Below are 15,907 nucleotides of genomic sequence, written 5' to 3'. Positions count from 1 at the left end.
TCAGGTACACAGACGACACCCCTTATGACAGAAAACAAAGAACTAAAGAGCCTCTTCATGAAGGTGAAAGAGGAGAGTGAAAAAGTTGGCCTAAAGCTCAACATTCAGAAAACTAAGATCACGGCACCTGATCCCATCACTTCATGGCAAATAGATGAGGACACAATGGAAAAAAGTGAGAGACTTAATTTTGGGGGGCTCCAAAATCACAGCAGATGGTGACTGCAGCCATGAAATCAAAAGACACTTGCTCCTTGGAAGAAAAGCTATGACAAACCTAGACACCATATTAAAAAGCAGAGACATTACTTTGCCAACAAAGGTCCTAGTCAAGGCTATGGTTTTTCCAGGAGTCATGTATGTATGTGAGAGTTGGACTGTGAAGAAAGCTGAGCGCTGAAGAATTGATGCTTTTGTACTGTGATGTTGAAGACTCTTGAGAGTCCCTTGGAAATGCAAAGAGATCCAACCAGTCTATTTTAAAGGAAATCAATCCTGAATATTCATTCGAAGGACTAATGCTGAAGCTGAAACTCCAGTACTTTGGCCACCTGATGCGAAGAACTGACTCTTTGGAAAAGACCCTGATGCTGGCAAATATTGAAGGTGGGAGGAGAAGGGGATGACAGAGGATAAGATGGTTGAATGGCATCACCGATGCGATGGACATGGGTTTGAGTAGGCTCCAGGAGTTGGTGAAGGACAGGAAAGCCTGGCATGCTGAAGTCCATGGGGTCGCAAAGAGTCGGACATGACTGAGCGACTGAACTGAACTCAATAACACTATAAAACTTCTGGAAGAAAACGTAAGAGAAAAGTCTTCATTACCTTGAGGTATATATCCAGTATTTCTTTGATAGAAGACAAAAAGTAGAAACCATGTAAGTTAAAAATGGATAAATTAAGGACATCTGCACTTGGAAAGATGCTGATAATATAATGAATAGAAGTCATAGACAAGAAGAAAGCATTTGCCAGTCACACATTTTATTTGTATCCAAAATATATAATAAACTCTGTAAATTCAGTGATAAGAAAATAAACTACCCAATTTATTTAATAGGTAGAAACTTTGAACAGGCACTTCACAGAAGTAGATATATGAATGGCAAACGACCACATGAAAAGATGGTCAATATCAAACATCACTGGAGAAATTAAAATTAAACCCTTACTGAAATGCCATCACACACTTATTAGAATGGCTAAAGTTGAAAGGTTTGGTCATATTCAATGATATTAAGGATGGGGAATAACTGGAATCTTCAAATGGTTCTGTTAGAATGTAAAATGGAAAAGCCATTTTGGGAAACAGTTTCACTTGATAGTTCCTTTCAAAGTTGAACACACATCTACCATATAATTAGACTATTCTACTCCCAGATATTCACACAAGATAAATGAAAGCCAATATTCATATAAAGACTTTTATATGTCATAGCAGCTTTATTTTTCATAGTAAAAAACTAGAAACAACCCAAATGTTCATCAGGAGGTGAACAGATAAACATACTACAATATATCCATATAAAGAAATATGTTTATCCATAAAAAGAAATGAACTGACACATTTGACAACACGAATTTCAAAATAATCATGCCAAATAAAGTCAATGAAAACAATACAAATAACAATAAAATAATAACATTTATAGAAACAGTATTTTTTTTACCACAAGTGTGTGAAATGAGAAATCAACTACAGAAAGAAAACCAGGAGAAGAACAAACACAGGGAGACTAAACAGCAGGCTATTTAAAAAATGAATTCAAAGAGGAAATAAGAAAATACCTCAAGACAAATCCAAATGGAAACAAAGTTTTCCAAAATCTATGGGATGCCACAAAAGCAGGTATAAGAGGGAAGTTCACATATATACACATACTTTACTATACACTTGAAATTAACACAGTATGTGCATTAGCCATACTTCAATAAAAAACTCAAATTACATTAAGGAATAATCTAAAATAGCTCGATGGGGCTATTCATCTTGATTTTATGCCATCTAAATACTGTTAGATATGCCATTAATGATTATGTAAATTATCAATGAAATAAATAAGGACAGAAAGTGCTGTGAATCACATTATCAGATATTCTTTGTTCACTGACATTGTATTTTATATCATTACAGTAATATTATATCATAGAAAAGAACTCTCTGAGAAAATACGTTTAATATTGATGTCACACCACTAAGTTACCATTCAGCTTGTCTTCCTTTAAGTATTATCCTCAAAAGTCTGGATATCTCCTAGGCAAAGAGTTAGTGAACTCTCAGTCTCTGAGAATTCTAATTTGGATTCCAGTTGCCAAAGATACTGTATTGAACATGACAGTGTTTCTGTCCTCTTGGTGCTTAAATTCTAGTGAGAGAGAACTAAACTAAATAAATAGTTAAACAAGTAAAAAGCAAGTTCACTTCTAAAGGTAATTAAGTGATATTAAGAAAATAGGTTAATGGAAAAGAGGGTCACTGGGTGGCTATTTTAGGTCAAGTGGTTGGGGAAGACCTCTTTAGGTAACTTTTAAGCTTGACTTGAATATCAGGAGGAGCCAGCATTGCAGAAAATTGGGAAGAAGTAAGGCAAAATGCCAAGATGAATAGGAAGAGTAAATATAAGTACATCTGTCCCAGCTGTTTTACAATACTACCTTCTCTAGGTCACTGAGTCATTCACACTTCTCTCGGAGAGATACACCAGTGCTAGTAGCCAACCATGCACCCACACAACCTTAAAGTTATCGCTCTGCATTAATATAATCCATTTTGGTGGTTAGGAGTGTAGGTGGGGAGGGTGGCTCTATCACTCCCTGAAGACTAAACGTGATAAGAAATCACAAGCCACCGTGGTTACTTCTACTGAATGGTCATAACATTCCCAAATTGTGGATAACTTTTTAAAAATGATATTGCTGATCATAGGGGAAAAGAAACAGAGAGTGAAGAATTAATGCACATTCACAACTACTGGCAGCACAATTCAAAAAGTATACCTTATACTCAAGACAACATAAGCAAATGCTTCCCACTTCCACAGACAAGTGGGAAATCTGAGAATATGTTCACGGGAACTAAAATAACCCAACTTAGTTGTGAAAGTGAAAGTGTTAATAGCTCAGTATCTAGCTCTTTGTGATCCCATGAACTGCAGCTTGCCAGGTTCCTCTGTCCATGGAATACTCCAGGCAAGAATACTGGAGTGGGTAGCCGTTCCCTTCTCCAGGAGGTCTTCCCAACTCAGGGATCAAACCTGGGTCTTCCACATTGCAGTCAGATTCTTTACTGTCTGAGCCATCAGAGTAGCCCCAACTTAGTAGCACAAGACATATAAAGACTACCGAGATAAGATATAAACATAGATTTGAGAAATATCACTGAATATTTTTTAAAAACCAATTATTGGTGCGTCGTTGATTTACAATGTTGTGTTCGTTTTAGGTGTACAGCACAGTGAATCAATTATACATATACCTATATCTGCTCGTTTCTTTTTTTTTTAAGATTCTTTTCCCACATAGGGCATTGCACAGTACTGAGTAGAGTTCCGAGTTATACAGCAGGTTCTTCTTAGTTATCTATTTTATATATAGTAGTGACTGAATATTTTTATACCAAGTAGTTGAACTTTCATCTGTATGAGACTGAGAATTACTAAAAGTTATTTGAGAATGGCAATGACCAATCTAGAAACTTGATGCAGAACAGAGATTAGGAGCAGAGAGGTCAGTTAGAAAGCTACTATAATAATTAAATTAAGAACTAATGACTGTTTGAACATAAGTAATGGAATAATCTGCATTTAGATGCTTATATCTTTCCTTTTCTCCTTTGCTTTTCGCTTCTCTTCAGAGTTCCAAAGAATAGCAAGGAGAGATAAGAAAGCCTTCCTCAGCGATCAGTACAAAGAAATAGAGGAAAACAACAGAATGGGAAAGACTAGAGATCTCTTCAAGAAAATTAGAGATACCAAGGGAACATTTCATGCAAAGATGGGCTCGATAAAGGACAGAAATGGTATGGACCTAAAAGAAGCAGAAGATATTAAGAAGAGGTGGCAAGAATACACAGAAGAACTGTACAAAAAAGATCTTCACGACCCAGATAATCACGATGGTGTGATCACTCACCTAGAGCCAGACATCCTGGAATGTGAAGTCAAGTGGGTCTTAGAAAGCACCACTACGAACAAAGCTAGTGGAGGTGATGGAATTCCAGTGGAGCTATTCCAAATCCTGAAAGATGATGCTGTGAAAGTGCTGCACTCAATATGCCAGCAAATTTGGAAAACACTGCAGTGGCCACAGGACTGGAAAAGGTCAGTTTTCATTCCAATCCCAAAGAAAGGCAATGACAAAGAATGCTCCAACTACCGCACAATGGCACTCATCTCACACACTAGTAAGTAATGCTCAAAATTCTCCAAGCCAGGCTTCAGCAGTACATGAACCGTGAACTTCCACATGTTCAAGCTGGTTTTAGAAAAGGCAGAAGAACCAGAGATCAAATTGCCAACATCTGCACGATCACTGAAAAAGCAAGAGAGTTCCAGAAAAACATCTATTTCTGCTTTATTGACTATGCCAAAGCCTTTGACTGTATGGATCACAAGAAACTGTGGAAAATTCTGAAAGAGATGGGAATACCAGAACACTTGACCTGCCTCTTGAGAAACCTATATGCAGGTCAGGAAGCAACAGTTAGAACTGGACATGGAACAACAGACTGGGTCCAAATAGGAAAAGGAGTAGGTCAAGGCTGTATATTGTCAGCCTGTTTATTTAACTTCTATGTAGAGTACATCATGAGAAACGCTGGGCTGGAAGAAGCACAAGCTGGAATCAAGAATGCTTGGAGAAATATCAATAACCTCAGATATGCAGATGACACCACCCTTATGGCAGAAAGTGAAGAGGAACTCAAAGCCTCTTTATGAAAGTGAAAGAGGAGAGTGAAAAAGTTGGCTTAAAACTCAACAATCAGAAAACTAAGATGATGGCAAATGGTCCCATCACTTCATGGGAAATAGATGGGGAAACAGTGGAAACAGTGGCAGACTTTATTTTGTGGGGCTCTAAAATCACTGTAGATGGTGATTGCAGCCATGAAATTAAAAGATGCTTACTCCTTGGAAGGAAAGTTATGATCAACTTAGACAGCATATTGAAAAGCAGAGACATTACTTTGCCAACAGAGGTTCGTCTAGTCAAGGCTATGGTTTTTCCAGTGGTCATGTTTGGATGTGAGAGTTGGACTGTGAAGAAGGCTGAGTGCCGAAGAATTGATGCTTTTGAACTGTGGTGTTGGAGCAGACTCTTGAGAGTCCCTTGGACTGCAAGGAGATCCAACCAGTCCATTGTAAAGGAGATCAGTCCTGGGTGTTCTTTGGAAGGAATGACGCTAAAGCTGAAACTCCAGTACTTTGGCCACTTCATGCAAAGAGTTGACTCATTGGAAAAGACTCTGATGCTGGGAGAGATTGGGGGTAGGAGAAGGGGATGACAGAGGATGAGATGGCTGGATGGCATCACCGACTCGATGGACATGAGTTTGAGTGAAGTCCGGGAGTTGGTGATGGACAGGGAGGCCTGGCGTGCTGCAAGTCATGGGGTCACAAAGAGTTGGACACAACTGAGTGACTGAAATGAATGGATTAATCTGTCAATAATCACTTTTCAAAGTGCTCAATGTTCACAGTTGACAAGAATGTGGTAAAATAGGCACTGTAGAATATTGCTGGTAGAAATGGAATTTGTACTTTTCTGAAGTACAATCGTGAGGGATTGCATTTAAGAGACAGAGGAGAAGAGATAAAAAGACCAGAAGACTAATAGATATCAAGGATGAGAAAAGAGAATAGATATATTGAAAATGACTATGAGGTTTCAAGTCTGACTATGGAAGGTGACCAGACTATTAACATAAATGAGGTAACAAGAGGAGATGACAGGAAAGAGAAGAACGTATTCAACAGATCATGAGGACCTGCATTGATTCCTCAAGATACTGCTTAACCTAGGAAAAATTCACTTGAATTTAATGTCTATATTTACATATGCAAAATGATGCAAGGATGGTTCTATATCTGTAAATCAATCAATCTGATACACCACAATAATAAAAAGGATAAAAATCACATGATCATAAAAAGCATTTGACAAAATTCAACATCCAATCATGATTAAAAAGAAAACGTCTCATCAAATTGTATAGAGGGAACATATCTCAGCATAGTAAAGGCCATGTATGATATAATCACAGCTAATATCACCTCAGTGCTGAAAAGCTGAAACCACTTCCTCTAAAACTGGGAACAAGATAAGATGCCCACTCGTACCACTTCTAAATAAATGGTACTAGAAGTTCTAGCCATGGCAGTCAGATCAGAAACAGAAATTAAAGCTATTCAAATTAAAGGAAGGGCAGGGCAAAAATGGGGCTTCCCCTGTGGCTCAACAGTAGAGAATCCGCCTGCAGTGCAGGAAATTCAGGAGATGGAGGTTCGATCCCTAGGGAAGGAAGTTCCTCTGGAGTAGGAAATGGCAACCCAGTATTCTTGACTGGAAAATTCCATGGACAGAGGATCATGGCAAGTTACAGTCCATGGGGTCACAAAGAGACACAACTTAGCGACTGAGCGACAAAATCAACAAGGGCCAAGATGACACTACTTGCAGATGACACGATACTCTACATAGAGAACCCTAAAGTCTCCACCCAAAAGCTATTAGAACTAAAGAATGAATTCAGTAAGGTTGCAGGATACAAGATTAATATACAGAAATCTGTTAGTTTACTATACACTGATAATGAACTACCAGAAAGAGGAAGCAAGCAAACAATCTCGTTTAAAACTGCGTTAATAAAATACTTAGGAATAAACTTAATCAAGGGGGTTAAAGACCTATACTTTGAAAACTATAAAACATGGATAAAGGAAATTTGTAGATGATACAAAGAAATGGAAAGATATTCTGTGGTCATAAATTGGACAAATTAATACTGTTAAAATACCCATACTATCCAAAGCAATCTATAGATTTAATTAAATCTCTATCATAATAACCAGGACATTTTTCACTAACTAGAATAATAGGAAAATTTATACAGAACTGCAAAAGATCCCGAATTGCCAAAGCAATCTTGAGAAAAAAGAACAAAGCTAGAGGTATCACCTTCTCAGACTTCAGACTATATGAAAAAGTCTTGAAATCAAAATGCTGGTATTGTCACAAAAACAGACACATAGATCAGTTGAACAGAACAGAGAGCCAGGAAATAAATCCAAACACTTAAGGTCAATAAACCTATAACAAAAATGTAAGACTATACAGCGGGGAAAAAAGATAGCCTCAGTGCTGGGAGAACTGGACAGCTACATGTAAAGAAATGAGATTAGAACATTTCCTCACACTTTATCCAAGAACAAACTCAAAACAATTTAAAGACCTAAAACCGTAAAACTTATAGAAGAGAATACAGGTAGACCACTCTTTGATATAAATGTAAGCAATATTTTTTTTGGACTTGTCTCCTAATGCAAATGAAACACATGCAAAAATAAACCATGAAACTAAATTGAACTTATAAGCTTTTGCACAGCAAATGAAATGATTATTAAAATTAAAAGACAATGTATTGAATGGGACAGAATATTTGCAAATGATAATGACCAATAAGGGGTTATTATCCAAAGTATAGTTCGGTTATCTTTTATTAGATATATGTTATATTGATCCATCACCAACTTGAAGCCTGGTAATTTCTCCCTCATGTGTACATACAGTAAAACTTCTAATTTTTAATGTTTTCATTATAATTGACTATCATTGTCAATTTCCTTATAACAAGTTTCTCTAGTGTCCAGGTAATAACTTATCTGCAATTCAGGGTACCTGTAATGAATGGTTCAGTCTTACCCTTGCATATTACTGTTTCCTTGAGAATTTCCAGGACAACGTTAGAAAGCAAACAAAAAAAAAAACTAGTGGTAAGGGCATGAATCCTTGTCTTGCTCATCCGCACACCTCTTAAAGCAAATGGAATGTGTTTTGGCATAAAATTTAATATTTACTGAAGAGAAGATTGACCTAAAATTCTCTGGTGAACCAAATATCTTTAACTGTCAATAATCTGGAATACAGAATTTTCTGGCCCCCTTTTACAGGTGGAGAAATTGAGGTTCAAAAAGTTTATCATTTACACAAAGCCCGAGGGTTAAACAAAATCTCTCCCAAACTCTTTTTCTGTTATGTGAATACTGACTATTAAGGTACTTGAAGAAAGCTGGCTCTGGCCTCACTGCTGTGTTCCTTTCAGACTTAAGGCTATTAAGAAGCCAAGGTTCCAAGAAGGCACAGTTACCCTGGTAGTTAACCTTGGGCTGGGTCTCCGCAGTAGTCAACAGCAGCCCTGTGGCGAGGCGGGGTCTCACGCTCTAACCGATATGATTTACAGGTTTTGGGGACGAGAAGCAGATTGGAAATCACAGCTTATCGGATGGAGCCAGACGATGCTTGAAGACAGCTCCTGGCTCTCAAACCAAGAGGAAGGCCAAGATTTGCTTGTCTTCCGTGCTGATCCTTCTCTCAGCCCGAGTCGCCTCCTCTCCGCCCCCTGCAGGCTGACCAGGGAACTGCACAGGGGCCGAGGTGGGCCGGGAGCACGGGGCCTACAGCTCTGGCCCGCTGGGCTGTGGCGGCGGTTCCACCGACTGCAGGCCGGCCACCCGGGCGCGGAGACAGCGGGCCATGGCGCGGGTGCTGATCGTGGGCGCCGGGCTGACGGGAAGCTTGTGCGCGGCGCTGCTGAGGAGGGAGGCGTCCAGTTCTCTGCGCCTCACTGTGTGGGACAAGGCCGGGGATTCAGGTGGGTCGTTTCCGGACAGAAGCCAGGGAAAGGAAGCCGGCGGGTACCCGGCTTCTAAGGTGGCGTGGGCCTTCTCCGAGTAAGGCTCGGGGGAACACCCAGCAGGTCGGCGGGCGCCTGATCACGTGATCGGAGACTTCCGGCGCCCGGGACGGCCATAAGAGTGGGCGCGAGTTGGGGCGGCGACCCAGGCCGGGCGGTGGGGCGGGTGGGGGCAGGGCGGGATACCGGAGCACTTCTCTGGGAGGCCCGAGCGGCCTGGGAGACATCCTGACTGTAGTTTGCAAAGCTTGGGCCTGCCGCTGTCGCCAAGAAGTGAATTGTTTCCCTTGGCTGCTGTGTACCCTGGCAGCTTTCTTTAGATTATGAGAATCCTCCAGTGCCCATTGACCACCACTTTCCGAGGATCTATCTACTTGAGAGAATCCTGTCACTCTCCTGAAACCTGACAGCAAGAGGGAAAGCATTCGTTGATTCATTCATTCTGACATTTCATTCATTATTTTGCCTTCTTTGGTCAGTTCATTCATTCCCTTTATTCAGATCAGTACGTAGATGCAGCAGGCACAGTGCTGAAGGCTGCTGTATTATTCATGTGTTCTTTAAAAAAATATCTCACACCCCCTGACTGAATTGTCTCTGTTAATTACTTCCTAACAGTGTTAGATGACAAAACCTTCAATTTAAAAAGTAAACAATTTTTTTTTTTTTAGATCTCTGGAATCTGGAGAAAACAAAATTTTAAAATATATTGATTATTATGAAATCTAAAAGTAAAGCAAAAATTAAAAATATGTTTTCTGAAACAGTTGTAAGTTATCCATTGGTGTAACCTGGGGTGATCAGTGTTAATTGTGAAATATTCATTCTGATATATTAAGATATTTTCCTGGGGACTAATTCAAGGAGGAAGAATGACTACAGCCAGCAGTCCTCATAATCCACAGAGCACAGTGGACTTGGGTGCCCAGTATATCACCTGCACTCCTCATTATGCCAAAATACACCAAAGGTGAGTTAGTTGAAAGGAGTGGAATCAAGTCTTCCTGGTTGAGGATGTAAAAAGATACAAATCATCCATTTTTAACAGAGTTAAGCTTTGACTCTTGTAATATAATGAAATTATATCATCATCATTGATCATAGTATTAATAGCAATAAAAGATTTACATGAGTCAAGTGGGAAACCTGTAAAACATGCCTCTCCAGTTGTGAAGATCAGGTGAGATGTTCTATGGAATATGGTAAGGGCTCAATAAATAAAAGTTAACTATGTTGGTGTTGAGAAAGAGGACAGGTAACTGTGATGGAAGTAAAATCTTAACCAGATTCAAAATCGGTGTAATGAATACTTTTCTGTTTATTTTCACTAACTTTAATTTTGAAATATATGAGAAAGTAGACCTTTGAGTACGATCAGCAAAAGACTGTGGATTCTCAAAATATTTCCATTCTTCACCAAAATTATGTCTTATTAACACAAAACATATGTTGAGTTGTTTATAAGAAGATTTTTACTTAGGATTATAATCTCAAAGAATTCTTTGAAGAGAGTATAATGTTTAGAGCTAAAAGTATATGTATAGTTATGTTATACATTTTGATTTGTTTCAGTTTTTATGATGAATTGTTAGCTGGTGGCATTTTGAAGCCTCTGATCTCTCCTATTGATGGAATGGTGATGAAAGAAGGAGACTGTAACTTTGTAGCACCTCATGGAGTTTCTTCAATTATTAACCATTACTTGAAACAATCAGGTGAGAATAAAATTTTCTCTGCCTTCTTTTAGAGTAAGCATTTTAAACTAAAAGTTATACACATAATTAAATATTAATACTGTACGGAAAGTTATAAAATAGATGTTCTCCTACGCACCACTCAATAGCTAGTTTTCTTTCCCTAATCACTGTTTCCTATATATGCTTCCAGAAAAATGTTTATGCATCTATCTCTTGCTCTACGTGACTATCTCTATTTCCCTATTCATAGATGTTTGTATATACTTTTTTAAAACATAGATGAGATTATTTTATATAAGCCATTCTATGCTTTATTTCATCTATGTTTATAATAAACCAATCTCTATCTCTGTCTCTCTACCTATGTCTGTGTCTATCCTATTGATACTATCTCTCTGGAGAACCCTGACTAATACATAATCATTGACTGAATCATATCTTTGGTCTATTTTCATATCAGCAAACTCAGTGTTCTTCATTCTTTTCAATGCCTGTTCAGTATTACATGGTATATATATATCATTATTTATTTAACTGTTAACTTTCTGTTAAGTATGTAGATTGTTTGGGGAGTTAGGGATTGTTTTGCTTTATGCTAGTACCAATATTGCTGCAATTTCTAACTCTGACACACTTTTGAAAGTATATCTGTAGGATCAGTTCCTAACAGTATAGGAGGTGTGTCAATGGTTTGTGCATTTTTTATTTAACTAAGTTGTGCTATCTATTCCTGTTAAGAAATATATCATCAATAGTGAATGAGAACATGTCTTTCTGTACATCTTGATATTATGGAAAATAAAATTTTTTGCCCGTATGATGGGTTGAAATGATATTTCCTTGTGCTCTGATTTGCATTTACTTAGTTATGAGTGAGTTTATGCCCCTTTGTTTTGCTAACCAAGTCTGTGCATTTCTATAAATGTCTTATAACCTTTGCCCAGTTTCTATGAGGATTTTCATTTTTTTATGTATATGATGAGTGTTTTAAAATGGACTTTTTTGAAAAGCATGACAAATAATCCCAGACGATTAATGATTTATCCTTTAAAACAGAAATAGACTTATTGATAAATCATAATTAAATGCCTAATTGAAGACCGTTGAGGAAAAGTATAAGTTGAGACTTTGTTTTATTTCATAAGCTATTTCAAGAATAATTACTGTTTTGGACTACATCAAATATTACTTGGGCTTCTCTGGTGGCTCAGATGGTAAAGAATCTGCCTGCATTGCAGGAGACCTGGGTTCGATCCCTGGGTTGGGAAAATGGAGAAGGGAATGGCTCCCCACTCCAGTATTCTTGCCTGCAGAATTCCGAGGACAGAGGAGCCTGGCAGACTACAGTCCATGGGGTCTCAAAGAGTCTGACATGACTGAACGACTAAGCACAGCACAGCACAAATATTACTTATTGTGAAGCCTGCGAATCCCGATACTGGGCATGAGAGAAGGCAGTGAGATTGAATATACAATATGAGGACACAGTAAATACCATTCCAGGCAAGGCCATTTCTTCATCTAGGATTTAGAATATTATGGTGTAGTCATCAGGATTTTCCAGGAAAAAACAGAACTGAAAGGATATATTTATGTAGATAGGTAAATTTATTATACAGAATTAGCTTATGTGATTTTGGAGGCTGACAAGTCTGAAGATCTGCAGGAGAGCTGATGCTTTAGTTTCAGTCCAAAAGCCTGAGACCCTAGAGAGCTGAAGGTACAGTTCCAGTTTCGGTGGCTGGCAAGCTCAACACCAAGAAGAGCAGATGTTTCAGTCCAAGTCTGAAGGTAGGAGAATGAAACAGTGTCCCAGTTCAAAGGCTATCAGACAGGAATACTTTTTTACTGGTGGGAGGGTCAGCCTTTCTGTTTTATTCAGGCCTGTGACTGATTGGATGATACCCACCTGCATTAGGGAGGGTGACCTGCTTTATTCAGTCTACGAATTTAAATATTACTTTCTTCCAAAACACCCTCACATACATAGCCAGAATAGTGTTTGCCAAATATATGAGAACCTCATGACTCAGTCAAGTTGACACGTAAAATTAACCATCACAGATGGTGACACTCTTTGTATATTTTGTAGAATGTCATCAGCTTCATATATTGCCGCCATATAACTTTAAAAAAAATTCTCATTTCCGTCACGACTTTTACTTAACCCAAATTAGATGTACATACATATTAGAATCTCCAAGTACTTACTAATTGTATTATATATTTAGCCATCCATATATGCATACACCTATTCATTCAATAAACATTTGCTGAGTGCTTACTATACACTGTTTTGGACACTAGGGATACAGGAACCAAAGTTCCTGCCATCATATAGCTAAGGGACAGTCCTTGAATACACCGCACCTACATCCTTTTTGTGTTAGGTGTTTGGGATAATATATGGTTTTTGGTTTTCTTTTGCTTTGGAAACTCTTGGGAGAAGAGGTCATATTTAATTATTTGTAGCTCACATAGAATCTAATGGTACCTGGTATATAGTAGGTAGGTATAAATGATAGAGATTTAGATTTCTTATATATGTGTGTGTGTGTGTGTGTGTGTGTGCACGCGCTTAGTCACTTCAGTCACATCTGACTCTTTTGAAACCCTGTGGACTGTAGCCCACCAGGTTCCTGTCCATGGCAAGAATACTGGAGTGGATTGCCACGCCCTTCTCCAGGGGATCTTCCCGACCCAGGTATTGAACCCCATGTCTTTTACATCTCTTGCATTGACAAGTGAGTTCTTTCCCAATAGTGCCACCTGGGAAGCCCTATATATAAATATACCTATATTTATTCATTGTAGTGTAACCAGTTCTTCCTAAAAACCTCTTTATACTTTGAATTTGTACACTCTTGAAAGCATGAGTACTTTAGATTTTCTTATCACTATGTGAAATATTTAAGTAACTTTTAAAAAAGTATTACTAATAGTTGAAAATTTGGAAAATACAGAAAAATAGCAGGGAAAAGTGTCACAGTAATATGTAAGTGAGCCGTAAGTTCATTCTGTGACATACTTTCAACTTTTTTAAAAAAATAATTTTTATATAATTGAGTTCAAGGCCTACATAATTTGAGTGTATATAAACTTTTTCTTAGTTTATTTTAATATTATCTTTGTAATGTTTCAAGAGGTCTGTCCACCCTCTACCCAGATCTATTATTAGAGGTTTTATAAATCATCTATACTATTTAAAATTTTATAATTATATCCCTTCGAAAAAGTGTTAGTCACTCAGTTGTGTCCCCATGGACTATAGCCCCACCGGCTCCTTTGTCTGTGGAATTCTCCAGGCAAGAATAGTGAAGTGGGTAGTCATTCCCTCCTGCAGGGGATCTTCCTGACCTAGGAACTGAACCTGGGTCTCCTGCATTGCACACGGATTCTTTATTGTCTGAGCCACCAGGGAAACCCCTATATCCCTTTAAACATTCTTTAGACTTCTTTAAATCTTTCTACCTATAAATGGCTCCTATCCTATTTTAGTATTTCCACAATGAAATTTGAGAGTGTCCCTGGAGTCAGAATGACCTGGATTCAAATTCACATTCTACCACACTTCCCTAGCTGTGTAATATTAGGAAAGTGTTAAAATCTGTACTTTAGTTCTTTCATTGGAAAAATGAGAGCAGTAACAATACCTAATGCAAAGTTTTGTGAAGAATAAAGGATATAATCCACCCATTGCCAATTCAAGCAAATAATAGCCCATATACTTAAAAATCTCTTGATAAATGTCAGCTTAAAAAAATAATCTTCTTAAATGAAGCTGATCTTTGCAGGTGCTCAGTGTATAACAACCCAAACTGCCAGGTCATTCCAAAATATGCTTTACATTTTGGTATCAGTTGAGTTCGCACCCTTACAATCTCATGATACAAGCAGTTTTATTTAGTTTGCGACCAGACTTGCAAGGAAATTATCTGTAAGGGGTATGTCCAGTCGGGTATGCTTTAGAATAGGTTCAAATCTCTAAAGCCAATATTTAAATAGACCAGTTTTCCAGAATGAGTGGGAGGGGGTAGGAGGAAATAGGCACATGCCACTTGTGTTCTGTTCTCATTTATGGTTTCATGTGTTCACATTAAGCTTATTGCAGAGAAAACTGTTTATTGGCGTTCATTTTACCCACTTCCTGTTTTCCCAATTAATGCTGTCTTCTGAGTAAATAAAATGTGATTTTTCTGTTTTTCTGTTTTATTTATTTATTTGTTGTCATTATTGTAGGAGTAGGAGAAATTCAGGAGAACAAAAACTACTCTTATCATTTGTTAAAAGCTATTTATCTGATGTTGTGTTAGGCATTTAGCGTACATCATTTCTAACTATTTTATAGCCATTCATAGTAGTTATCATTATGCTCATTTACTAATGAGAAAAATGAGACTCAGACAAGTTAAGTACATTGCTTATAATGGCTTAACTAGTAAGTAAGACGCCAGCACTCTCTTTAAGATGACCCTGTTGTCATTTCCTCTTGGGGATCCCATGGAGGACAATGAGAAGGCCTCAAACCTCCAATTTAACATCTTTTCCTTCCTGGTTTTTCCCCTAAAGTTTGAGAGGATGCTCCCATCCCACCCTGGTTCAAGAGAATAGACTATTGAGCCCTTTCCCTGGGTCCCCTCTTTCACTGATTAGTCCCTGCCCCAGGGGGAAGGAAGGGGCTACCAAGGAGTCTTGCCATTTTATTTCTTTATGCACCCGGGAAGATCAGTCACATGATGGTTCCTTCTGTGACATTTGAACAGTGATGAGCCAAATCCTTTTGCTTTTGAATAAGGCCCATGTTATTAAATCATTCATAAGAGGATGAATTTAGTTTCTAGGACAGGGTGAGAAGCTTTTATTTGGTTTGGCCTTGTTGCTCAGCTGGTAAAGAATCTGCCTGCAATGTGGGAAACCTGGGTTCTATCCTGGAGTTGGGAAGATCCCCTGGAGAAAGGAATGGCTATTCACTCCAGTATTCTGGCCTGGAGAATTCTGTGGACTGTATGGTCCATGGGTTGCAAAGAGTCAGACACAACTGAGTGACTTTCACTTTCATTTCACCATAGGAAGAACTATTGCTGTATTTATTTATTTTTATTTTACCATCTACTTCAAAAAGGGACATGGACTAACAATTGAAAGTCAACGTGGACAACTTATTGGTTTGGCCCAAAAGTTCATTGGGATTTTCCATAAGCTGTCATAGAAAAGTCTGAACAAGCTTTTTGGCCAACTGGAATGATTTATTAGAAAAGATAGTTTAATTTGCAGATGCTATCAGCTAGTGTGGCTT

The 15,907-nt window shown here is 38.2% G+C and overlaps 2 protein-coding genes across 8 annotated transcripts in view; one reads left to right on the top strand and one right to left on the bottom strand.

Annotated features, from left to right (window-relative positions):
* Positions 1 to 8,953, bottom strand: part of LIPJ (lipase family member J) — a 38,035-nt gene extending 29,082 nt beyond the window's left edge. For 2 of the 6 annotated variants that reach the window (XM_059881978.1, XM_024986077.2), the window contains exon 1: positions 2,208 to 8,953. The gene's annotated coding sequence lies outside the window, so the exon portion shown is untranslated. The remainder of the gene's footprint in view (positions 1 to 2,207) is intronic. The other 4 variants (XM_059881976.1, XM_015460597.3, XM_024986076.2 and 1 more) reach the window with 4 other exon arrangements.
* RNLS (renalase, FAD dependent amine oxidase) overlaps positions 8,697 to 15,907 on the top strand; it is a 276,338-nt gene continuing 269,127 nt past the window's right edge. The window contains exons 1-3 of one of the 2 annotated variants that reach the window (NM_001206063.1): positions 8,697 to 8,872; positions 9,779 to 9,884; positions 10,487 to 10,629. In NM_001206063.1, coding sequence (NP_001192992.1) covers positions 8,755 to 8,872; positions 9,779 to 9,884; positions 10,487 to 10,629 — 367 coding nt within the window. In that variant the 5' untranslated portion in view covers positions 8,697 to 8,754. Of the gene's footprint in view, positions 8,873 to 9,753; positions 9,885 to 10,486; positions 10,630 to 15,907 lie in introns of both variants that reach the window. The other variant, XM_010819756.4, reaches the window with a different exon arrangement.

The sequence above is a fragment of the Bos taurus genome, chromosome 26, assembly GCF_002263795.3.
Source record: "Bos taurus isolate L1 Dominette 01449 registration number 42190680 breed Hereford chromosome 26, ARS-UCD2.0, whole genome shotgun sequence".
Taxonomy (NCBI): domain Eukaryota; kingdom Metazoa; phylum Chordata; class Mammalia; order Artiodactyla; family Bovidae; genus Bos; species Bos taurus.
Note: the sequence above shows the minus strand (reverse complement) of the source record. Positions and strands in the feature narration are given on the sequence as shown.